Here is a 27018-nt window from a genome sequence, read left to right as displayed (position 1 = left end):
TATTAAAGTGTTGAGTTGAGGGAAACTAAGAATGGAGCTGAACCAAACTGAAACCAACCAGGTGTTGATACCAAACAATATAATGACAATTCTTTTTCCTTCAACAGAGCCATATCAGTTTATATTGGATATGGCTCCAATATATGGCTTGGAGGAGCTGGATCCCTGTATTTAAAGCAGTTTAAACTGGGCTCTTTGTTCTCACGAAGAATTCTGTCTGGCACAATGGATGGGGGGAGTCCTTTTAGTGTCCTTCTACCCACCAGTTTAAATGTTAATTCACTCACACATATGGGCACTCACTCATACATGCGCACCCCTGGAAATCTGCTGGAGGCTGGTAGCAGAACCGGAGGCTGGTAGTTCTCAGTCTTCTGTGACAACTCAAATCATGTTAAATTGAGATATGCGTATGTTCATGGGGGCAGATTTTAATGACAAGCCTGAAAATCAAAGTGAGCTTTCCAAGATTTGTGGTAGTTCTGGATTGGGACAAAATCTGTACTGAAACCCATTAAAAATGGGTTTGAGTAGGTTTTATCATAGAATAGTTCGGGTTGGAAGGGACCTCTAAAGGTCATCTAGTCCAACCCCCCTGCCGTGGGCAGGGACATCTTCAACTAGATCAGGTTGCTCACAGCCCCGTCCAACCTGACCTGGAATGTTTCCAGGGATGGGGCATCCACCACCTCTCTGGGCAACCTGTGCCAGTGTTCCACCACCCTCAGCGTAAAAAATTTCTTCCTTATATCTAGCCTAAATCTACGCCCCTTTAGTTTAAAGCCATTCCCCCTGGTCCTGTCGCAACAGGCCCTGCTAAAAAGTTTGCCGCCATCTTTCTTATAAGCCCCCTTTAAGTACTGATGGGCTGCAATAAGGTCTCCCCGAAGCCTTCTCCTGTCTAGGCTGAACAACCCCAACTCTCTCAGCCTTCCTTCATAGGAGAGGTGTTCCATCCCCCTGGTCATTTTCGTGGCCCTCTTCTGGACCCGCTCCAACAGGTCCATGTCTTTCTTATGCTGAGGGCTCCAGAGCTGGACGCAGCACTCCAGGTGGGGTCTCCCCAGAGCAGAGTAGAGGGGCAGAATCACCTCCCTCGACCTGCTGGCCACGCTTCTTCTGATGCAGCCCAGGATACGGTTGGCCTTCTGGGCTGCGAGCGCCCATTGCTGGCTCATGTCCAGCTTTTCATCCCCCAGTACCCCCAAGTCCTTCTTGGCAGGGCTGCTCTCAATCCCTTCATCCCCCAGCCTGTATTGATACTGGGGGTTGCCCCGATTTATTCTGGGGTGAGTTTGAACAGAATGATTGTTGCAGTCATGATGACTGCAACCCAAAGAAAATACTTGCCTCAAGCTCTAGCAAAACCAGATAATTTTTCACAGCTCTAATTATTCACCTTTAGAGTCCCTTTTCCAACCCCCAGTACAATAGTTCTTCACTCTTCTATTCCAGTGACTACTATTCCAGGACAGAGTGACTACTTTACCAAAATACTGTTACATCTTCCCCACAGTAAAAGAGTGCAAGTATATATGTGTCTGGAGACCTCGCAGCGGGGGGGGGGCGACCAAAAAAACCCCTGACAGGTTACCCACTTACTGAAGGAGAGCAGTGAGCCAAGCTGAAAACAGCAGAATAGTATTTAAGGCTTACAACCATTAACCATGATATTTTGCAGTGAGGTTTCATGAGCCGTGCTAGTGCAGTTTTCATGTTCTCTGAGAGGAAAGCATAAGAGCACTCACGTGAGGTCAGAAAAAAGGTCCAGCAAGGCCGGCATTTCTGACTGAAAGAACAGAAGGAACGGGGCAAATACCGAGCAATACCTGCATTTTCCTCCCCACGGTTTTCCATAAGTTCATAACTAAATGGAACCAGTGTCCCTGTGCTTCCTCGGTTAAGTTTGTATCTGGACTATTGCAATTAATAGACCTGACAGAAGTCCAAAAATCAAAGCAAGCTTTCTAAATTTTGTGAAACCTCCTGAATGGAGTTGTTTCTATATTGATACCCCGGGGTATTAGTCTTAGATTTCAGTGCCTTGCTCTCTCAGTCTACCCATTTAATTAACTTTTAAACCATTTATAGTATTGACTTAGACAAGAAAGTAATCAAATGAATTCTTTGTTGTGGTGTCTAGTGTTCCTTCTTTTTGCTAAGCAAATAGCTTCAGCTGTTCCAGAAATTTGAATTTCATTGCTTAAGGAATGACACAGATGTTTATGAAAAGTCTTGAAAGACCCTCCCTTCTGGGAAGGGTGAGAACAGATGGAATTAGTTGATTTGGACGTATTATAAGTGGCATAACCAGCAATTCTTATAGATCAGGTTGCCCAGTATGTCTCGCACGTAGGGTGTTTTTCATTTTGTGTTCATTTTATTTTGTTGTTTTTTTCTTTTTTCTTATTTTCCACCCCATTCCCCCAAAATCAGCCCAAATTTGACACTCAGAAAATTTCTGTTTTTATGTATTTGGTAGCTCCAGCAAGTCTTTATCAAGTTTGCATGAGCTACGCCTTCCTCCAGAAGCTTAAAATGTGGTTTTAACCAGATTAATTTTAACAGCGTCTGCAAAAAGATATTCCCTGATAGAAAATGCTCCCTATCCTGTTTAAGTTTGAAGTCCCTGTCCTACAACTTGTATATGAATTTGTGAAAATGGAAATTGTTACACCTATGACAAAGTAAGAGCAATATGGTGGGTGTTTTTCCTTGCTCTTTTCAGAAACTTTAGCTAAAATATGTCCCAAAACATCAGTGTGAGTACCATGGAAAACTTCATTTCTGATAGGTAGCTTGGCAAAGTTGTTGGGAAAATGACCTTTTATAATGGAAAAAAAAATTGGTTAGTCTTTAATAGAGAGGCTTCCTGGCCCACCTAATACTATATGCAAACCAAGAAAGGAGGGACCCTATTTGCCACAGAAAATAAATGGGACGCTTTAGCAATTTGGCATAATGTGTACATTTTAGTGAAATGTCTGGTATACCCATAATGTCAGAGAGCCTCATGATCTTGATGTATTTTTCCTTGAAATCACCTCTTGAGGCAAGAGAAGGGATTCTCCCTGCGTAGGTGGGAGCTGAAGTATAGAGAAGCTAAGAAATTTGCCGCAGTTTACATGCGGTGGAAACAGTTTCTTCTTAGTAGAGGTCTGCTGTTCCTCTTGGAGGATTATTGCTTTTCATATTTTTACATGGTGATAGAGATTCTCATGAGCAGTGGTGAATTGATGATTTACATGACAATGTATAATAGAACAAGAGTTTAAGAAAATTCCCAAGAATTACGGGATTTTATAATAACTTACATGGAAATTACTTGTATAGATGGAACTTTTATTTTAGAAGTTTCTATAATAAATTCTGAGCAGACACAATCTGATTGAAGAGTTAGAGAGCACCAAATAATATTAAACCTGTCTTAATTTTAAATGCCTTTAAATGAATTGTAGTAAGCTTTGCCTGCTACTACAGGGGAACAGAATATTTGAAAAGCTGATGAAAATTTCAGAGAGCTCAATATAAGCAAGATGTCGGAGCAGGTAAATTGATGGGTGGATTTTGAGAATAGTTTCATGGGCTATTATATATGTAAACACATATGAGTATTATGTATTCCCCAGTGTTCTGGTGAACTTGACAGTCTGAGTCCTACTTACCCAATTCTGCAGCAGCTGAAGTAATCTGTGTCTAGCAATTAAGTGGTCACTTAATCCTGATTTCTCATCTACTTCTCCAGGCTGGAGGGTATGTTCCAGTGTCTGAAAGCATGCAGATACTTCCGTTCCCCTTGTCTCCGCAGTAGGTCGTGAGTAATCTTCTTGTCAGGTGGTTTGTAAAAGCAGCAAGGCCTGCACTCAACACATCTAGGATTAGTGGATTCATTATTAAACCAATTTTAGCCCACACCTAGGGACCTGGAAATCTAACTGTGCCCCTCCTGATTTGCCTTCATGGGTAGGACTTCCCTGTTTCCAAGCATTTGCACTGTGTATAAACAATTAAGCTTTTTAAATATTTATTTAAACACAATATTTGTCAGTATCCTGGCTTACTCCCTTCACAAACAATGAGAACATCCCACGGCTGAGATCATCTCTCATCCAGCTCCTGAGTGACTAGTCAGAGACAGCCTCTCCTTGGTCTTCATACAGCCTCAGGGAGATGCTTATCTTGCAGTCTGACCTGGTGAAACAAACCAGATTTTGCTCACACGTGGGCAAGGTGTCCTTGGCCAGGCCACCTCCAAACCTCTGCTTTCTCTTCTTCTGATGTGCAGGCTTGTGTCTGTTGTCGTGTCACGGGAACGCATACCTCTGCCTTGAGCTGTGGGATGGATGCTTCCTGTGCACGTCGGGTCGTTTGAAAGGATTGGATCTGCGCAAGGAAACTACACCTGGGGACTGGGCTTCCTAAGTGGGTTATGACCAGGAGAGATGCAAAGTTGTGGTGCAGCACAACAGATTTTATCCTCCCCTATTATCTCATCTGCCAGCTGTGTGATGAGCTGACCAGCCTCATTTGTTCATGTGAGTTCACGAATGAGGGGATAGCACTTGCGTTGCTGTGAAGGAGACATAACGATAAGGGAGCCTAAGATGGGAGTTGAATTAATCTTATAGATGAGATTTGACAGGTCTGCATCTCTGATGGTAAAACTCCCCTCAAAAAAGGTTGCTGCTGTTGAGAAATGAGGTTTGCTCATTTGAGAAATGAAAGGTTGCTCTTGAGGCAAGAGAAGGGATTCTCCCTGCGTAGGTGGGAATTCATGTTGCATCCGCATTCAAGCTGTATGCAGAAGATGTGATTTATCAGGTGACACTGGAAGAATGGTGAGTGAGTAAGCCTTGCATAAGAAGCTTAACTGTGGTTTGGATTTTCATGAACGTAACGGAGTGCATCTTGGGATAACTTTGTACCGATGCATGTGAAACTAAAAAATTTGTTCCCTAAGGTTTTCTGTAGTGCACGTAGCCCATTGCAGCGGCTGGACATTCGAATCCTATTGTAGCATGAAAAAAGTAAAAATATATCACCACCACTCTATGTGCACACTAGTCCTGCAAGGTTTTTTTGTTTATTTTTGCAGCTGATTGAACTTCAGCATCTTCGTGCACTCAGCCTTTTGGTGTACTGCTAGCAATGTTGAACTATGTAGTAGAGAGAGACCACGCACTCATTTTCCATAGATTAGTGATCATTACTGTAGTGTAATTAAACTTTAAGTGTATCTGCTTATTAGTTCACCAAATCTACTGGTTAACATAGCCGAAGTATATCAAAGTTAGTTTATCATGTCTTGGTGATAAAATTCGATGATCTAAAGATTGATCCTTTTCATAGGAAAGTACATTTCAACCTGCACCCCTTTCCTCTTCCCCCTGCTATACACCAAAGAAAGTGCCCAAGCTCTAATTTAATTCAAGGAAAGCTTAAACTTTTTTTGTTGTTGTTTAATGGAGTGGTGTTCCCTGCTTGAACGCCACATGTTTCCTTATGGCAGGAAACCTCACTGAGGATGTTGTATGGAAACAGCTCTGCATCCTGTGGCGTCTCTGCGACTGTTTGAATTCACACTGTGTTTGACCTATGGACTGGCGTAACTGCACTGCAGAGTTGCGCGATCAAACGTGCTGCTAAACAATACTGAATTCAATTAGAAAGTTCTTCCATCCGCCATTCTGTATTGTTTTGAAATGTGTCGTGCTTCCATTTTTAGGGGACTATTCAGTATTGCTACAGGTAGTTTATCTATAGATTTAAGAGTTGAAGGAGTGGAGGGAGGAAGACTGTGAATCTAAATATATTTGCTAAAAAGTAACTTAGAGTTTCTGGGACTCATCGTTAAAGAGGGGAAGGAGCTGCCCTTACTAAGGGTGATCTAGTCTACTATTTCAGTAAAATCTTGCAGTTTTCTTAGTAATGGATTAAAGTACTAGAGACAATGTTGTCTTCAGATACTATTTTTAACAAGTGTTTAACGCTGAATTTTACCCCTACAGAGAGAGCGCAGGTCGATAAAAGGGATCAGGCTAGCCTCTGTTGTTGTTGGGGTTGGTTTGTAGTTTTTTGGGTTAAGTTTGAAGCAGTTGAGAAGTAAAAGATTCAATAATCCATTACTAAGTACAATCCCCTCAGATTGGAGGAGAATATTTTATCTTTTTGGTACGCTTTTAATAGCTTGAGGTGTGTTCTTTATGAGGCTATGCTTTTTGTTCAGTAGATCATGCGTGGCAAAGACAAAGCTATGCTATTTATGTTGTTAGCTTCTGGTTATATTTTCTGCTTTCAAACAGCAGTTTGAAACTGTAATGTATGTTACTAGCTGGATTTTACTGTTCGTCTTGTGCATTATACAGCCCTAATAACATTCACTTTAACTTTACTTTGGTTTTTTCTTTATTTTGTTTTTGCATCTTTTTAAAAGCTTGTAGAAATATCTATTCCTTAATGTCTTCCAAGAAGATGTCATCTCACAGCTGGAAAGGCCATTTAGCTTCTGGGACTGACTTTCTTAGTGTCTCTTGCTACGCTTTTGTTGGAAATGATTAGTTTTACAACAGTGCTGCTGCTTTTAAACAAACGTTGCAGAGAACAGTTTCAGATTTCCAGTTGATTTTAGATGCTTTGTTGAATTTGAATATAGAAATGTAATCATGTTGCTTATAACTGGTTTTCCAGTTTATCAGTTTACCTGTGTCGCTATCACTTTATATTAAATAGAATCATTGCTTTGCAGTTCTGCAATGGTGTGTGTCTGTGTGCATATATATATATAAAAATATGTAATGGATAAATGTGGGGTTTTTCCCCATAAAAAAGATGGTTTGTGGCTTTTTGGAGGGCATAGGAAAGCCTTTGCAAGGAAAGAAGAGGATGAGTGAAGGGTTCTTGTTCTTTATAACAAGGTGAAGTATTTTATACTTCAGGGCCTGACACTCAAAGGTGCTGGGAGTCCATAAGTTTCTTTAAAATTATATGGGATTATGGATGCTCAATATACTTGAAAAATCAGGCTGTCTGTAACTGGAGTGTCCAGCCATCAAGATACATTAAATTACCAAAGTGTTTCCCTTCCTGTCTTCTCATTAACTTAAAGGATTTTGCTGTTCTATCTAAAACTTAAGATGATACATCAAAAATACTATATAGATAAGTGTTTGTAAGGTACTTCGATACATGCGTACAAGTATGATAGAAAAAGTCGAGTCTTCTATTAATCCTGAATTCAGGAGTGAGAAAACGTGCCACAAATAAGGCATTGGGCTATATGCTGAATGGTAGAACTTGGAAGAAATTTTGGGCAGCTGCCTTGCCGTTATCTTTCCTGTGTCTTGAATGGAACAGGAGTCCTGTGGAAAATAACATTTTTGGTTGTGTATTTTTAAAACTTTCTCATGTTGCCAAGTGAGCGGAATAAAAATTGACATGTGTTTAAGGTGTTGAACAGTTGAAAGTCTGATGTAGTACCGAAGGCTGTGCCTAAGACTTCATGGCTTAGGGGGTTTTGTTTTGTTTCTTGAAGAATTCCAGGGATAGCATTCACAATATAGCACCAATTGCCTAGGGGTTTTGTGCACGCACGCAAGCTTAATTGCTGAGGGTCGGAATAGTACTGACATTCACAAGTGGTAACGGCAGGAGTTATTATAGAATCTTGGGATGATCAGAAAGTGTTTTTGTCAAGACCTTTTTGTTTGCATTTATTTACTGTGGTTTTTGGAAACATTACTAGGAAGAAAATTAAGTCTATCCCAGCCGAAACCAGGACAAGGGGCTTTAAATAAAAGAGGAAAAGATGTGTTTTGAGCATGCTGATTTGCAATAATGATAAAGGAAAGAATAAAGATGTAGACAGAGTCAAAATCACGTACTTTTTTAAAATTGGGGAGGCTTGTTCTTCTGTCATAAAATAACAGACTTCCAGTCCTGACAGGCTCTTCCTTTGCAGTCTCTGAGGGGACCCAAACGCTTATCAATACCCAATAGACTACACTAAGTGGAAACGTGGGGCAGTATTTGCTGGTGAGTGGTGTTTCAATACCATTGGACTGGGAAGATCACTTGATCTAGTATTGGAATAAGTCACAGAAAAATTTTCTGTCCTTTTCTCTTCCTCAAGCATCTGGGTTTATCATGTAGGGAGGCATTTTTTTCCAGATTTTCTTGGAAGATAAGCTAGTCTGCCCCAGACAAGGTGCATGCATGAATCCTTTTGAGAGTGCCTGCTAGGCTAAAGAGCATGAGCTGTGTGTGCAACAAGCTGATATACTAATAAATGTGGGGAAATAACAAAACCGACCCCAAATCTCTGTGCTCCGAGTGAGTCAGTGATCAAATAGATAAATCTTATTAACTTTTCAATAGTCCCAAGCTAAAACTGTCCTTATCACTCCTATATACTCCCTGAGGGCATCTATTAAACTGTAGTTGCTGCACACAATATGTAAGGAGAAATGCTCAACTGTGAAACATGGGTATCCAGCATTTTATCGCTGGAAAAAATGTAACTCTATTCACACTGATAAATTATTAACCAGGCTTCTATAAATGTAACCTTAGCTTCGAAAACCTGTATTGGTAAATGAGGAACTTGGCTTTACAGGTCAGGCTGTGATGGGCTGATTGCTGTAGGTTAGCAAGAGGCAGCAGCAGTGGCAAGAGATGCTACTATTAGCATCTCGTGACTATGTCCCCATCATCTTGGAGAAACCTGCTCTCCAGGTGAGGACATGGAGCCACCATCCCTTCCATGCTGGCAAACTTTGGTTGCCTACTCTGTGTACAGTGGACCATCTCAGAGGTGACTTGTCCCTCTCTGAAAGATCTTTCATAGATTTCCTACTGGAAGTGTGCATCAACTATGCTTTCCATCTCAAACCCAGACCAGTGAATAGTTTGACCCTCACATAATGATACATTTTGGTATCGTTTCAATTGGCATAAGCTGTCTGTATTGCAAATGCAATCAAAAGGCCAAAACAGTTACTATGCACATTGCTGGAGTAAATCTTGGCCAAAAGGAGGCAGAAAGCTGCTACAAAAAGGTCAAGTTATGATTAATATCCTGTGAGTGCTGCTCTGCACAGTCTTTCTCCTGAATAATTTCTTTTTGCCATTTCACCTAAAAGCTAGTGTCCCAGTAATATGTTGCCTGTGCCCACCACCTGTTCCTCCCAAAACTTGGAAGAGTAGCTCTAGGACAGGAAGAAAGTCTGGAAGCCCACCGCCAGGTTCTTGAACCCTTTTGCTTCTAGTGCCACTAGAATTACACATGTAGCTGGAAGGAGGGAGAGAGGTATCAAGTATGGTAACAAAGGGAATCTGAAGTGAAGAGAAATGATTAAGGGTTTGTCTGTGTTGGAGTAGGAGCTGCTTCTTGAGGGCTTCTGTGTCTTCCTGCTGTTTGTACAGCACCCACTAGTATTATATTATGGAATTGCCTTGACAGGTCATGGCGAGAAGGGTAGATGAGAAAACTTGTGATCCTTTTCTTATAGTTAGCATGAAGTATCATAGTATAGTGTACGTTAGGTAGCCTTTACATTTGAAAAATTCAGATTGCTATCAAAGACTGGTCGAGGCCTCAGGTCTCATAAGATATTTCTGCAATGGAAATCTGTATCTTCTGTCATGTCCTATAAAGTCATCTTTAGCAGTTACATCTGCTTCCTTCTGGTTTAGAGCACTTCCCATGCAGTGATCCATTGTGCAGTTTTGAACTTCACTTGTCCAGCCCTATGCCTGGCTAGCAACAGCTAGTCACTGTTGAAGACTCTGCTGTCGTATTTCTGCTGTTGCTTTTCGTGCAAACTAGAATGAAGCCAGGCAGGCTGTTCAGCACTGGCAACTTCAGCTGCCTGCCCTTTTCTCAGGAGAGACACATCTGAGGCACTGGATGGGCTGTGCTGAGAGGCCAAGGAGTTTTAAAATGGCAAAGAAAACCATCCCATTTTGGAGGAATCTGTCACTTTGCTTGTTATACAGTGTATGAAAAAGGATGCCGATCCTGTGTATGCTGCTGTCAGGCAGTCTATATAGGCTTTTGCTGAAGTTGCTCATTGGATTCATTGGGGTCCTAGAAGATCAGACAGCAGTGTGCAGTTCTTTTCTCACTGATCTAAGTTCTAGTCCTCAGTCATAGATGATATGCATGGCTGCTCCCCGCAGACCTTGTGCTATTACTTTGAACTGTCTTGGATAGACATTTATGTTACAAATCTCACCTTGGGAAGCAGAGGGAAGCCTCCACATATTCCACTACCTCCTCTGCCCTGCTTGAAAATGATCCTCAGGATAGCTGATGCACAGCCCAGTCTTCAGACAGACAGTGGTGCAACCTGTGAAAGTGAGATTACATTTTCTACCTAGATTTTTGTGGGCTTTTTCCTGCCTGCCACAAGAATTTTGCAAACTGATATGCTTACAAATGCAGACTTCCCAGCCACGCTGATTTTGAGGTAGGCACACTGGGACAATGCACTGATGCATTTCATGGCAAGATTTAAGCGTCCTGTTAGCTTTATTTGCTGTTTGTAGAGAAAAACATTGTAGTATTGTATTTAATGAAAAACAAAACAAGGCAACACTCCAAGCTCATCCCACTTTCTGATTAAGTTGTTTATATCCTCTGGTAGGTTTCTGGACAAGTGTCCTTGTGAACAGCTCATTTTATACTGCAAATGAGAAGCAGAATGCGTCTGCTCACGTGTTTTGTATGCCTGAATTTGAGGTAGTCATGCTGCATCCCCTTCACAGTCAGTGGAGAGAAATGCATGCTACTAGACAAGGATTCCTCTGACCTTTTTAAAATCTTCTCAAGAAGATGAGGTGAGTCATGCCCTAGAAATGCCTATTGCTCTCTGTTGCTTATAGGGTGGGACTGGGATGACTAGGTCAGAATAAATAAGAGAGATCATAGAATAGACTCATAGGATGGTTTGAGTTGGAAGGGACCTTTAAAGATCATCTAGTCCAACATCCACCCCCACCCCCCCGCCTTGGGCAGATGAATCTCCTAAAGATTTTTCATGCCTCTATAGACATAAGTCATATAATATATGATTATATACCTTTGTGTGCATGAAAACAAACTTAGTTCTTTTCATTAAAACCTGAATCCAGTTCCTTTGCCAAATCAAGTAGAAAGTTACTATCACGCGTAGTGGATAATGAGTGTTACTACACCATACTGTTGTTGCAGAAAGGCAAACGAGCATTTAGCATCTAACAGGCTGAGATAATGGAGGACTGGATTTCTCACCTCCTACAGACACGTGCCACATGCACATTTCCTCATTCAAAGCACTCACATGCAGGGTCTGGGTTCCCTTCTCCCCAAACCCAGAGGGGGTTTCACTGGCTTGGTGGGTGCTTTTCCAAATGGCTGCTCTTCTAAATGCTAGTTCCCTCTTCTCTGACTCTGCAGCCTGGCTGCAGTTCCTCAGCAATCTTCCTGCAGGCCTCTTGCAAAGCTCAGAGATAATTTCATTTTTCTTCATTCATGAAGAAAGCAAAGTCAATGACAGAATTTTATCAAGTGGACTAAACCTCAGATTGATAGTAATGAGTTTTTCTGCAAAATGAAATGTTTGATAAAGTCAAGGCACCTTCTTTGGAGTACTCCTAATTCAGCAAGTTAGTGAAAACATTTGAACTCGAAAACTTACAAACAAGTTTCTGTAGAAATTTTTGAAGAATCCTCATCCATGTCTGTGGAACATACCTGCTGGTGTTTTCTGATGAGAAACTTAACGTTGGGGGAAAAAAATCAAGCAAACCTACTGATATTTCAGTCAATCACTTGCTGCAGCTAAAAGAAACAGATACTTTTTTTGTGAGAACATCTTGTTAAGTAGTGAAAATAATCCTCTTGTTTTACCATGCATTTTCTACTTCATGTCAGATTAAGCTTCCTGTAATAATGCTGCAGTACACACCACTGCCCCAGGGGTCTTGCACACAGTTACACATGATGGTTGCTGCCCCGAGCAGCCTCGATTCCCAGTGAACCGGAGACAGGGCATCTAAGGAGGATGGAGATAGGTTGTGACTAGATCACGGAGCAGCAGCTGCTGACCAGTAACAGAGATGACAGTGGCTTTCAGGTGTCCTGGGTGTGTTAGTTCATTCCTGTCCCATGCATCCTGGTGTCAAACGCCATCATGTCATAACATCAATTTAACTTCTCATAAACTCACTGTGTTGATAGTTGTAAGAAATGCTAGTGGTTAGAAAGAAGGGTTAGGAAACTTGCTGGCATTGTACTTGCTTTCTATTTTTAGGAGAACTCAATATCGAGAAGTGAAAGGGTGCTACAAATTTTTAAAAGTAAACAGTTGATAAACTTTCTTCAAGTTGTCTTAGTTAAATTTCATAACTGTGAGTCTTGGTTAAATTTGTAATTTATCCAGCTATCAAGCAAAACGTATGTAAGGTGCATATTAGAACTTGGTTTACAACTGTGTATAAATCTGTTCTATTCTAGACCTCAGTTCACTGCTTTTCTTTCCATTTCATCACAGAAAGTCTAGAGACACAGGGAATAACTTAAACGTATTAAGGTAAAGTTCAGTACTGAATGAATACTGCCTTCATACACGCTGTGACTAAGCAATAAGATTGAGATGACTCAAGCCCTAAGTCATATTTTCGTGGATGATTTAACATTGCACAGATGTTTTTTGCTCAACAATAGCAAAAATATTTTCCGTTCCTTCATTCTTTGGTACGGATCTGTTCGGTTTGTTTAATTTTGCAAGCCGACGCATTGAATTTTATTTCCATTCTTACCCTGGGAGGTATCATCTTTTCTGGTTGAATGTTCAGCCAGGAAAGTGAACCGTGTTTACTCAATGATGAGCAAAACAAAAGAAGGTTGCCACCCTATTGTGTCATTCTTCCCACTCCTTGCCTCCTACTTGTAAGTATATTAGCTAAAGCAGTGTTATATAGAGAAGATTATTAGATAACTGTTTATTCCAAAGCATCACCTAAGGGGTTAAATTCTCTCATTTCATTGTTTTGTAGAATCTCTGGGGAGCGTGGGCTTGTGTTCACAAGCGAACGCCGTCTGGTGTACTCTCTAGCTCTGGTCTGTTCTGCACTTGCTCCCCTGCCTGCATGCACACTGCCTTTCTCCTGGCGTAGCGCACTTGAAAGATAACACAAGGTGGTTGGGGTAGCAGCCAAGCAGTGTACTCCGTAGAGAGCTTTCTCGGGGCAGTGGTGTTCCCTGTTGAATGCGGTATGTAACCTGACCGTTTGGGCAGCTGTGTGAGCCTAAAATTCTACAGCAAGGAAACAGAAAACGTCATTTTTATTTTTTTAAAAATGCTTTTTCATGTTACTTGAAGATTTTTATAAGGGCTGAAAAACAAGCAGAGGGAGGCCTGTAGTAGGAGCATGGTTTAATGAATGCTCAGACCGGCAGTGCTGAGCTTAGTCTTAGCTCTCTTATTTGTATAACCAGGCATGTTAATTTACTCCTTTCTTACACAGGAAGGTGGAATACTTCATAGACTTAATGAGCTTTAACATTATTGCTTTAGTCTTTAAACACTTATGATTTTGGTTTTGAAATGTTATTACACTAGTGCTAGAAACTAGATTTAGCTCAAAGGCATTGACAGTGGTTGGAGAGAGATCTGCAGTCCTGTAGGTGTATGACAGCTTTGCCAAGACATTACCAGAAAGCTGGAATTGTGCCTGACCTAAAAAATGAACTGCTTCTGAATCCATTGTTTTTGTTTGATTAATGAATCTGAGTTTTTCTGACTACTATGAAGTCAAACACGTTTATACTACATGACTTACAGAGAGGTAGACTTAAAGAATCGGAGTTTCAGCTTTTCTCTCGGCTTGTATTCATTGCAGTGCACTGATACAAATTTGTATGATGGTATTCTGTGCTCTTAATGTCTCTTCAAGCAATGTTGCTGCCACTCATACGTGACCCTTTCTTTAATGCAATATATGAATTGCCAGTTCATAAATCTTCCAGCTCTTATATCTAAAGATCTTTGAAGTTTGTTCTTAGTCAGACAGTCTGCTTACTATTTGCATTGTAATGCTGACTAGAGCTCTCACTCAGTCTAATCCATGTGCCATTAACTGAGATCCCATTCAACAAATTTGGTTTGGTTTTCTTTTCTTGCCACTTGATTTCAGTGTCTTGAGTCACTCTTGCAAATTTATTGATTTTGTGCAACAAGCATTTCCTGGTGCTTCAGTACCTGCTGGCACTTTGCTTGCTTACCTGGGCGTGTGCACTCTGCAAACATAGTTGAGAAGCGAAGCTGGTTTTTCTTGCTCCTGTATATGGCATTCTGCAAGCAGTATGCTTAAGTTAAAACAGGAAGAGAGGCAAGTTGGCCATTACACTCTCACCATGGTCAGCTTTACATTTGTTAAAGGTTCTTGTCATACCAAGAACCTTTTTATGTCTTTCTGCCATTTTATTAGACGTAATGTTGGCAGTCCTTCCCTTCCTTCCCCCATCATAGGCTTGCGTGCAGCTGTGGGCCTCAGAAAAGATAAAAGATAACTGTGGACACGGACCGTGTCTTGGTGGCTACCTAGTGATGCCATCTTAGTTTTGAATTTTATTTCAGACCCCCATGTAAATGAACTCAGGATACACAGAATTTGTGTGCGTTAAGCAGCGCGTGTGTGAAATGTGCCTCTTTTCATTTGAGTGTCAAAGCTGGGTGCATTGGATCCAGATTCAGCATGCTGTGATACATAGTGCCAGCACTGAGTTGGGAGGTGGGAACTGTGGCCTCCTGAAGCATGCGTAAGAGGCAGCGGTGCCATCAATCCTGTTCCTGCTGAGTTTCCGACTCGGCTGTTGCGCCTTGTGCAGCTTTGGTTCAGGCAGTGGTTGGTGCCTTTTCAAGAGATGGTATATCCCAGCTTCTTGTGTGACAAAAGTCAGTTACAGTCCACCACGCCATGCCGCATTCGGCTACTGTTGGTAGGAATTTCTTTAACAGTATGGAAATACTGTTTATGGCTGTCCCAGATACAACCGTGCTAGTAAATAGGTGTAGTGCAGACCACATTTCTCTGCTGGCAAAGAATTTCCCACCAGCAGTAGGTGAAGGCTCTGTCACTCAAGAAACGTGAGGTGATGCTGTGGTTCCCGTACCACTGCAGTCAGTGCATGTGGAAAATGCTGCCTCTGTTGCTGAGTCACTAAATTGTTCCACATACTGGCTTCTGGCTAAGTGAACATAATGGCTTGGCGGTGGGAGCAATTTGATAATAGCGCCATTGAAGAAAAGAGGATAATTCCTCTCCCTGGATCTCACTTCCTTTCAGCTCTGCCTCTGTCTCTTGAGAGCAGGATGCTTCTCCTCCTTCCCGAGGAGATGGGGGAGAGATGAGGGGAAAGTGTTTTGGAGTGCAGATGAAGCTGTTGAATTGCTGGGTTCGGGAGGATACACGCGGCAGTGACAGTAGAGGTCACTGCACCTGTGGTAACTACAAATGTTGCTGATTGCAGTGGATTCACTGTAATTCCTGTAGCTTTTAACTAACATCCCTCACGAAGATTCAGTTTCGGGGGTGCTGTATTTCTAATTGTCACAAGCAGCTGTGCTAGCAGTTAGCAAAAATAAATGGCATGTTCTTCCCCACTGTAATGCTTTTTCTCCCCCTCCTCCCCCCCCCCCCCCTTTTTTTTTCTTTAAACAAGCCTTAAGTAATTCTTTTGTCTTTGGAGGGTGAGCAAATGCTCTCTGGATAGACACGGTACCTATGTACAGTGGATGCAGGTATACTGCGGGATAAACCGCACCTTATTATTCAGTTGTGTCTAATTTTGCTGTCATGTGCTAATAAGAGTCTGTTATTTCTAATGTATCTTCTCTCAACAATAGCTTCAGAGAGGAAGACTCCATTCTAGAAATCCCTTTCCACAGGGATAAGAGAAGTGGGAAAAGCATGTGGATAGTCCCAATGAGCAGTTCTTCTACCCCTTTCCATGAGGCAGGTGAAAACAGCCACATACTTGAGAGGCTCACTTACGTACTGTCTTGCGATTGTGTCAGTTCATTCATTCCTCCTCTGTTACTACTTCCTTTGCAAGTCCAATATTAGATCATTGCTTTACTCTGACTTAAGAAATTAATGCTCTATCTACATATTGAATGTAGATTAGAACTAAGCCCATCCTTTTAGGGGGCTTTGCATTTTTCCATGTGTCCTAATTTGCATTTTAGAGCTCCTCAAATGCTCTGTTGTGTGAAATCTTCACTCGGTTTACGATAAAAACAACTACATTTCCTATCCAGCCACAGGGATGCTTAATAAAACATCAAAAGTCTGTTAAAAGGAGCATTGTCACTTTTTAAAAGCTGGCTGGCTGGTTTTGTTTTTAAACCCTGGGTCGGTTCATAATTCGGCTTTTGTCAGATAATTTATTCTGGACTAATTAGAGAGAGCAAAGAGTAGCGCAGGAAAGGAGAAGAGCAAATTTTCCTGTTAAATACAGGCCTGATCTCTAATCATGTGTTGTCTAAAGCAGGGAAGTCTTAAGTGGTAGTTTGTTAAAAACAGTATCTCATTACTTATTAGTCTCCTTTTCTATAGAGCAAGTGCTCCTGCTGGTTTTGCTATCACCGTTCTTTTTTGTTGAACAACTAAGTGTGTAACAGAAATGCCCACCACTTACCACAAAAGGTTTGAGAACTACACCAGCTGGTCTCCTGCTATGAGGTGGGTGATGTTTTGGTACCTCTTGTACCAGCACAGGGCAGAATGAAGGCAGTGTTATCGGAGTTTCAACACAAAATTTGTCTAATCAGGAGGAGTGAAGTAGGAATTGTGACTAGATCTGCTTCATGTAGGGTAAAAATACCTGCACTATCTTCAGTCCTAAAAGATAGCCTTGCAAGAGTAACATTATCTAAGAATTGGGAAAACTTGGCTTATGGCAAGTTAACTGCTGCTAGTACTTCAGCTGGGTTGGGGTAGAGAATATCACCTAGGCAGAGGTCACGAGTGTAATCTGTTTAGAAGGAATCCTGTCTGAACAAATATGAGCTTCTCTTGAGATATTTGCTGAAGCTTCAGCAGCTAGGCAATGTCTGGTTAGGAAAGCTATTATATTTGAGTAGCAATTTCATAGTGCAGAAGAAGATCTGGAAGGTGAGGTGGGTCCGAATCTTAATGTCAATTAGCTGGTTGGTACGTGTATGTTGGATAGCTGGCGGACAGAAAACCTGGGCTATTTCAGCGTCAGGTGTGTTATTGCAGCCCTGAACACAAAAGCTGCATTGCCAGTGTGCTCGGTGGTGTGCTGGAGACTGTGTTCCCCCACCAAAGCAATAAGGGAAATTTGAGGATGCTGGTTTTTAAGACTGTCATTGGTGGGATTTATGTCTTGCTAATACTGAGTATGAGATCGTTAAGCAGGCTGCCATCCCGGCTCTTTAGGAGAATATTTTTGCTAATTCACAAGATATTTTAACCTACATAGAGTTGGTGAACACATAAGCCGGTAAAATTGTATTTTCTGACAGTTGCCAAATCCCACTCTTACGTGATAGACAGTTAAAACCCACAAGATTTTTGTCATAAATGGGACTGAAGGATCTATTCCCAGGTATGTTCAGTAAAAAATAGAAAGCAAGCACAACAAAAACCATTGTGAATAGAATAAAACTTCAGTTGATTATAGTCTTTCTGTAAGAATAGATTTTACTACAAACATCTTTCTGTTAATGTGGGTAACATGAATGTAATTTGGGTCTATCTATTTGGTAAACATTATAATACTCTACATTATTCTCTATATTGCAAACTCTAACGTAGTTTCTATTGTCTTTACAAACAAGACTGTAATAATTTCTATTTAAGATTCACATAGTTCACCTCAAAGGTCAGCTGTCAGCATGAGATACCAGAATTTTGTTGACTAGACCATTGTCCAGTGAGTCTGCTCCGGTGTTTCTAAGCCAGTCTCGTCTGTCACGGAAGGCAGTGGTAACTCAGAGATGAGTTGCAATGTCAGGTTGTGCCTGTGGGCAGTAAGAATAATGCTTCCATTTTCTCCTTTGTTAACATCTTCTCGTGTGCTTCCACTCTCCATGCCTTCAAACCTCTTACCACCACCTCTGGTGCTGGCCTCTCAATCCAACCTCTTTCCCACTTATTCCTCAGCGTAGCCAGGGGTTGCCGCGACTGCCTGTTGATCTGTGGCTCGGCAGGATCTCCATTCACGTGGGATTTAGATCCTGCCTGCTTTCTACCTGCAAGTGTTGCCTCTGCTGGCAATGGTGCACGTTTTGTGGTTTAGGATTTCCTCACTGGTGAAAGCTGTAAGAAACTTAACGGAATGATCTTTCAGCTGATTTACATCTGGCACAGGAGAGTGTAGCACTCTCTTAAGTTTTAAGTCCATCTAATCTAACAAAGATCTCCCTTACCAGTGCTTAGTTCTGCTCTGGAGTCTACATATTTGACCCTATACTCCAGGTGGCAAATGAAGTAACTGGATTTCCAATTATGGCATGTCACCTTAGTAATTTTGGATTTCATATGTGCCTCCCTGTATTGAGAGAAAAATCTTGCAGGAGGTTCAAGGATAGGCAATATGCTTAGCCAAAGGGAATTTTTGTGGCTTTCCGATATTCTGATAGGAGTTCTAACTTCTTTAGAGTTAAAAGAAAAAAGCTCAGAAAATATGGCCAGATGTCAAGTTAATCTTTTGAAGTGTTTTTTCTCTTCCCTGAATTCCCAATATCAGAATACATCTTACAAGGTACAGTGTTCTTGTCAGCCTGCGTGTCGTACCACTGCACTGTTTTTCTCCAAGAACCCTAGTTACCTGTAGTGCATCATCAAGACAATAATGGTGCTATCAGAGACCATTTTTAACACTTTGGTTGTCCAAAATTTCTAATTGTATTGCTCATTCTTGCCCCTTAACCTCTTGGTTTTCCATTTTTCAGTAAAACTTGGCTTTTTTTCCTCAGTTAAAAATAAATGTGTGTCAGCATAATGCTGTGTGTCAAACTATGTTACCTCTGCAAGGAAAACTTGCAAACAGAAATTTGGAGCCCCTTGACCAGCCAAGCAACTTAGCTTATTCTCTGACTGCTGAACTTGGCTCTGTGAGTTTTATGTCCGTGCCCCACGCTCCCTAGCCCACTGATGTTGGGGTCCGGTTGGGATGAAAGTGCTGTTTTCACCAGGCATTTTGCTAGGCAGTTCAAGAAGGAAGCTGGCCTCTTTGAGAGTAAAAAAGTATGATTCACATGTTGGGTTTCTTCCTTTTGCTTACAACTTGGCCTTATGGTATTAATAGAAACACCATTTTCAAGAATTTAAGAATAAACATAACGGTCCAGTGTTTTATTTTTTCTATTAAAATAAATGCAGAGAATCAAAGTAATTTTTTTCCATGCGTGTTTTTATTACTTGGCTTTTATATGTTTAAGATAACAATCTAGCCAGAAGTAGTAGTCTGTGGTTTGTTTGTTTCCCAATTTTCAGTAATAGCAAGCTCATAATTGGCAATCCTGACTTGTATTTCTGCCTTGCATTTACTTGTGTGCTTTCAGTTTATGTATGACTTTTCTGTCCCATTTTCTTACCCGATGAGAGTGACGCTGATAGCTGGATCTGTATTGCAGGCACAGTAAGATTTATATTACTCTTGTCTTAGGAAAAAAAAGAAAAAACCCAGATGAAAATACTTATGTGCCAGTTGTGTATACGTTATGATTTTTTTATTAATTTGAAAATTTTAAAGATTAATTGAAACAGGTTACAAAATAGTGGAAGAAATTCCCATGCTCATGTAAGACTAATATGAGGAAAAATCTCCTTTAAACTTAAATTGTGACATTTGTATCCTTTAGTAATAGTCAGGTAACTGGGGGAATGGGGTGTTTCAAAACTCATATTCTGAAGTAGTTGGTGAAAAGCAACACAAGAATTTCATTTGATGCCGCTGGCAACAGTATTTGCTGCTTCAGTGGTTGTTAGGAAGGGAAAGGGAAGGATATCTTGTCCCATACCCATAGTTGTCTTAGACTCTGACCACTACTCCTTCAATTCTCTGTGCTATTTATCTTTGTCAAAACCTTTCCAACCTGTTGAAAGCTAGGGAAGCAAGGGCTGCTTTAAAAAAATACTAAATTTCTTAAAAGCTGTTTTAGTTCTTTCAGCATGCATAATATAAATCTGCATTATCTTATAGCATATGTGCACCTATGTATGCTCATATGTATCTGCACTTATTTTTTGTGTATAAATGGGTTTATGTTTGTATACTGTATATAATGTGTGTATGCTTCAAAGTACAATGTGCATCTGTTCACATAGCTTAATTTTTTTTAAGGAAAAGTGTCTTGGAGGTCATGCCTTGTTTCAGGGCGAAACTGTGTGTTTACTGATGAGACTGTGGGGGCTGGATGTTCCAACCAGTTAACTAGAAATTTTAGATATTTTCCAAGTAGCTTCCTGGTGACTCTTTCCAAATAGGGTCAAGTTTAGAGCTCCAGTATGGACTAGGGTGCCTCTTCTGGTTTTGTTTGGAAGTTGTTTTCTGTTTATAAATGACCCCCCCCCCAAAAAAAAAGTGAAATTTGTCTTACTTCTGCGTGGCTACATGTTAATAAGTCACTCTAAGTGCTTGCTGTATTTACTGGAAGGGAATGGGCATTTCTAGAACATGTCATCCTGAATTAAATGTCTGCAGTAAGTGGATAAATCGCTCCTTGAAAGTTCCTATTTCTCCAAATTGACTGTGAAGCGAGTGTAATGGATGACTTGCTGAGATGCAGGTGTATACTTGTTTTGAGGTGAGTCTTACCTTTAGTGCTGTACTCTGAAGCCCTTCCAATTGTTAATTTTTACTTTTCCCTTAAAGTAATCTCAGGGAAATTAGTAGAATCTTTCCTTCCCCCCACCCCCATGCTTATTACTGTTAGGATGGAAGGTGAATATAGCCATTTAAATGTATTGCAGTAGAAAGATAATTGCAGAGCCCTTGTGGGAGCATAATAATCAAACATTAGCAAGTAAATAAACAACAACATAGAAAACACGATGTATAAGTAGCCCCTGAGATAACCTCATAGTCTGCAAGCCATTCTTTGGTAGCTTTCAAACCATTACTAGATTAAACCTTTCTCAAATCAGACCGTGATGGTAATGTCAAAATCACCTACACTTGTTTGTTTTGACTTTCAGGTAGTTTGAAATAAATATGCCCAGCTATTTTGTGGCTCCAAACAACAACTATGCCAGGAAGTTGATTCTGCAGCTGCTTGTGAATGCCGTCTGAAGGCCGGCAGTGTGCTGGTGAGCATTGGCCAGGGCACAAAGGCATTCAGTAACCAGGCAAATGACTGGCTTTCTTGAGGAAGATACAAAGAAGAAACCTTTATTTCTTGCGTAGTTGGAAGGCAAAGCAATACAATCTTGACACCTGGCTAACTTAAAGAAGCATTTTTCAAAATACCTCTTGACTGTGTGGATCTTGTAACTCTGACACAAACGTGCCTTTGGACTTGTGCAAATAAATCATTGGAAGAATTGACTGGGCAAAGCAGTCATTGAAAGAGTGGCTGTTGAAGAATCATGACGAAGCACTTGGAGATCATCAATTTGTCATTTTTGTTGGAACACGAAAGGGAAACAATATTGGGAGTATTGAAGAGAGATGAGTATCTGAAAAAAGTTGAAGATAAAAGGATAAGGTAACCCTTTTTATTATCGTTCTTAAAAATATGGTCCGTGGTATAGATATTTTTGTGGTACCCAGTGAAGATTTTCTAGATGCCTCAGGAGAAGGATGAGTGTTGCGAGGTGGCACAGTTAATTATAAGCCAGTGTGTTAAAAAGAAAACTGCTTGCTAGTGTGGCCCTCTGTAAACAAAAGATTATGTCCATTGCTTCAAGGCAAAAGAGTAAGAAAGATAACAAGGGCAAAAACACCCAGTGGTTTTTAAATTTCAGATGCTGTAGCTTTTGCCCAGTTTGGCTGAATTTCCCCCCTGTGAATGGAAGGCTTTAGTAAGGCTCTTGAACTGCCTTCCTCTGAGAGGAGCTGTATGCTTTGTGCCTTCAGAGCTGACTGCGGGAGAGGAAGTTTGGAAGGTGTCACAGGGAGAGAAAGTAGGCGTCTGCCTCTGTACAGGAGTCCATACAGCATGGGGCAAATGCGAGATAGTGACCTTTTTCTTTCTGTTGCAGTACTTACAGAATAGGGAGGAGGAGGGACACTTCATTTTTCAAATGACTTAGATTTACTAATAAACAAATAAAACGGAAAATCTCTGGTATGGATCTCAAAAGTTGCTGATGGGAGAAGTAGAGACTCAGGGTATTAATAGAGTCCGTGTGTCCTCTTCTGAGGAAAAAAGGTAAAAATCAAAGTTTAGAGAACAATGTGTGGAGGCAGGCTGAGAGTCAGCTCTTTTAGATGACTCAAACTCAGTTAGTTCAGCTAAGTATCAGTTCTGCAAAGGTTCATATGCTTTTCCAGTATGTTGTTGCTGCTTCCTCTTGCTTCTCCCCACTGCCCTTTTAAACTTTTATACAGTGCTGGTTCTGAGAAGCAGGCGTAGCGTGGATGTATGCAGCACTTCGTGTTGGCGAGGCTGCTGAGCGTAATGGATGACAAAGGGAAGATTTCCAGCCTTTGCTGGTTTCTGTCCCTGTATTCCAAGGCCAGGCTGCATTGTTCTTCCCTTTGATTTGCTAAAAAGCATTTTGGACATTGTGCATTGCAGAGATGTACATTCAGCACTTGCTGAGGCTTCTTTTGTATAAAACTATTATTTGGCAATTCATGCAGAGTTAGCCACTGGTTTTGGAAGTCTTTCTACCTTGAGAGAACCAAGTCTAGGTGCAATGCCCCTACTGGTGTGCAGCCCATTTAACTGGGGAAACGCAGCGGCTCATCTAAATGGAGTGGGCTAAAATTGGTTGCTGCTTCTGCTGCAAGACTGGAAGGAAAGGTGCTTCTTTATGGTGGTGTGGGCAAATTAATCATTTTGTCTCCTTCATGATTTGTCAGATGAAGAAGAAAACAGAACACAAGAAAACAGATGGAGCACTGTTTGTTCCAGGCATTGTGCTCTGTTTTGTAATAGGATAAGCATTTCAAAGTACGTATTTCAGTTTTCGAAGGTGGTGGCCTTGGAAATGTGTGATGTGCCAGTAGTCATCGGTCAAAGGTGTCGCTATGAAGTGCAGCGGTGTATCAGATCACGAGCTTCCCAACCCCCCAGAAAGCTTTCTGTTCTACTGCTGTTGTTTCCCAATCTCAAGTGGAAAGTTGAAACTCCTGAGGTTTTGTGGGTTTTTTGTTGTTGTTTGGGTTTTTTTGTTGTTGTTTTTTTAATACGATGTCTTAAACCCCCTAATTTTCTGCTTTTTTTGGCACTACTGGAAGTCACTCTGCCAAACCTACTGGGTTTGAGAACCCGAGGCACCTCTGGAGGGTGCGGTTCAGGAAAGCGACAGGTGGTATTGGCTTATCTGTGTTTTGGTACAAATGGAAAGAGCACCCTAAGAAAAGGCTGAAAATGAAGTTAATCTGAAATATAATGCTAATTAGAATAACTAATGATGCAATGTGATGCTTATGCATACTTCTAGCACCTGTATATGAACCAATTGGTTTCAGATTCAGAGTATATTTGGAAATTGTCAGTAGACCATACTGTGCATGATAATGGTGGAATGTAGTCTATAAAAGACTTCCAAGATATACAAACTATAAAGAACTGGGTGGGTAACTGCTTCCTAGGAGACTTCATAATTCTTCTTTCTGAATACAGCTTGGCAAGGATATCTTTAATTATGACTTGTAGGTATACTTCAGAGGAACATTTGTTGTCTTTGGGATTCCATTTGGTGCAATCTGCTGTATATTTTATTGAAGTACTTTGCAGAAGAACAAGTCTCTTTGTATTTATTTTCAAGGTATTTTCCATTCTGGCAAGATGCTTGCTCATACATTGTACTGAAGAATTTTTATTAGTCTGTTCCACTCTTTCTGGATCTATCTTGAGAATTGTTTTTCCTGTTCCTATTACTCTTCAAAAGCCATCGTAACTTGAAAGGGTCTTTCTATTCAACATGAAAGCAATAGTGAGTGTAGGAGGATGTCCTAATAATGAACTTGTTAAGAGTTATTTTCACTATCATTGCTCATACTTGTGTTCTGGAGTGCAGGTGGCTGTTCTTGTATTTTTATGTGATGTACAAATATTTCACCTATATGCAAGAGAAACACAGAAGGCAGCAAGTACTCTTTCTGTGGTCTAGTTTTGATAATACAAATAAGCAACCTGCTTAATAAATATTAGAGTTTATGTTCTTAACTTTAAGTGTGCATCTTGTGTGACTGGAAATTTTCTTTGAATATTGATTTAAAGCTGTTAGTAGATTGCTTGTGCAAATAACCTACAGTGTTCTAAACATTACTCTACAATGCCTTTCATGTCAGTCAAATGGCCATCATGATTGTTTTCAAATGCTAAGATTATTTGGGTGAAATCATTAAATTACATACAACTAAAATAGCTGAAAATAGTGAACTTGACCATACCGAGGGTGAAAAAGTAATGTTTTTTTAACATGTGAGTTGCTGGGAGAAACTTGCATCCAGATAATGTCAGTCAGACATTCTGAACTGAATGTTTTGGACTGAAACATGTATCGTTTTCCTCATTTCCCCATCCTTTTACTATTTTGAAATAGTTTTGTTCTTTTAAGACCCTTTTTATGAAAACCCATATCACATTTAATGTGTAGTATCACATTTAATGTGTAGTATCACAAGTCATGAAATCAATACTGAGTCGAAAGAATGTATTTGCCGAAAAGGGGCATGTACCATGTACTGGGTGTGTTTCATCTAACTGTTGTTGGGTTGTTTCTGTTCCAACAGCAGCCCCACTGCACCCTCCCCAGCTGTGGTGTTACACAGGGAACTGGGTCTGATGGTCATAGAATTTTGCATTTGCAGCTAGCTCTTCGTCTCAGTATTATTATGCTACCACAGAGCAAACGCGCATGACACTGGTAATGTACATTGCTTTCTTACCTTGACTATTTTCCTAGACAGTGTTTAAAATACAAAGGATCTTTTCATTCCTTATGAAGCAAAGCTGTGAATACTATGCTTTTAGAAGAGGAGATACCAGCGAAATAATTGCTGAACTGAGAAAACAAAGAAGGAACATGCCAACTTCTTCCAAGGATAAGGCTTTATTGGGTTATTACTTGAATCATTCCCTCAGCATTTAGGTTGCCAGAAGTTGTGTATGAATTGCACTAGCCCCAGATCTGTATTGGCAAGGAAAGTTGGCATTCCTGTCTTTTCAGTTAACTAAAATGGCATCTCCTTATCAGTCCGAAGAGATCCACAGAAGCAATTTAGGGTATTAACTTCATTACAATATAGGAGAAACTGTTAGCATGGATACCACCATGTGGTAACTACAGGCAAGTACTTTAGGAAAAAAAAAATTAAGTTTGAGTAAGGGGAATGGGAATTGACTTATCTGCTGAGTATACATTTGGACTTGTTTATAAGCACAAAAAGATTGCAAGATAGTATATAGTATGGTATATGGTCTGTGTTTTTGCAAAACTGCCTATAAGTGTTTGAAGGAAAGAGTCCTTATGTTAAAGCATATTGCTCATCCATACGTGTATGGGAAGTTAGGAGGTTGCTTGTCTGGCAGCTCGCTCATTTGTCAAGTGAATTTAACACATTGTTATTCTTTGAACCAGAGACACTTCCATCAAAAGTTGTTACTAGAGTATTGCCAGTACTCTTAAGGGTAGAGATGCCTGTTTTGCTCTCCAATGTTCTTCGAGAGTGAAGATCCTCCATTGGTGAAAGAATTTCTGATGGTGATTAATTTTCATACTCTGGGTACAATTTATTTTATCAAAGACTAGTAAGAAACCAACAAGCAATTTGCATTTTATTTTTTTTAAACCTTAGTAACAGTTTTTAGTTGAGAGGATGAGGGAGTTACTCAGGAAAAGGTTCATCTGTGGAAGTTTGTCATCATTATAGTATCCAATATCATTTCAGTTCCCATGCCGCCTCTCCTTCTGTTCACTGGGCTCCGTTCTGACATTCATTGTGCTGGTTCTCTTTTCCTTTGCAAATTCATTCTTTGCCTTTCCCTGTTTCCTTTCGTTGTCACCAATGTACCTCCATACTCAGATATTCTTAAGACAGTTTTTATCATACAGATCTGTTACATAAGCCAAGTGTGAAAATCTGTGCTTATAAAATAAGAACCTAAAAAATACTTCAGGTACTCAAATGGCTAGATTTTACAATGCAAGGAGATCTCAATGGAAATTGGTAATAGCCCATCCTTTTGTGAATCGTCAATAATATTTACTGTTACTTTCCACATATTGTGTCAGACAGTGGAGGGAATCTGGCTGAATTTGGAGGAGGTACTGGGAATCAGTCTGGGGAGGAAACTTCCTTTCTCCCTCAGCCTCCAGAAGTATGTTGGTATCGGTTCCTGCACAGAAAAATTCTCTAGTATCTAAGTTAACAGCTGCACAACTTCAGAAGGAGGGTGTGTCAACTCATCTGTGCAGGAAACAGAACTTTCTTAAGAACAGGTGCAAGACCGGAGCAATTTCTTATATTTAAACTTTTTTCCTGCTGAAGTCTTTAATTATAGTTGGTCGAGGACAGGTGGCTTGTTTTGGTTTTTTTACTGTAATTTTTTATGACTCTTTGAACTCTGGAAATTTAGAATGGCAAAATAAAATTAGGAATACTTGGATTCTGCTGCTCTATGTCTTAAGATTAAAAAGGTTTTTGAAATGGGAAGAAGGAAGATGCGGAAGAAATTTGAAAACCAAACTGAGGAATCGTGTATGCCATTGCATTCAACAGTGGATTTTCAAAAAAGGGAGAGGAGATGAGGTAGAAAAATTTTTCAAAATAAAAAGTTTTCCAAAATCCTACTGAAATTTAAAAAAAAAAAAAAATCGGTTTGGTAT

The 27018-nt window shown here is 40.5% G+C and overlaps 1 protein-coding gene across 5 annotated transcripts in view; it reads left to right on the top strand.

Moving 5' to 3' along the window:
* Positions 1-27018, top strand: part of SYTL5 (synaptotagmin like 5) — a 96402-nt gene that overhangs the window by 9462 nt on the left and 59922 nt on the right. For 4 of the 5 annotated variants that reach the window (XM_076355572.1, XM_076355536.1, XM_076355545.1 and 1 more), the window contains one exon: positions 21211-21719. In XM_076355572.1, coding sequence (XP_076211687.1) covers positions 21601-21719 — 119 coding nt within the window. In that variant the 5' untranslated portion in view covers positions 21211-21600. The remainder of the gene's footprint in view (positions 1-21210; positions 21720-27018) is intronic. The other variant, XM_076355563.1, reaches the window with a different exon arrangement.

This window comes from Aptenodytes patagonicus, chromosome 1, assembly GCF_965638725.1.
Source record: "Aptenodytes patagonicus chromosome 1, bAptPat1.pri.cur, whole genome shotgun sequence".
Classification (NCBI taxonomy): Eukaryota; Metazoa; Chordata; class Aves; order Sphenisciformes; family Spheniscidae; genus Aptenodytes; species Aptenodytes patagonicus.
Note: the sequence above shows the minus strand (reverse complement) of the source record. Positions and strands in the feature narration are given on the sequence as shown.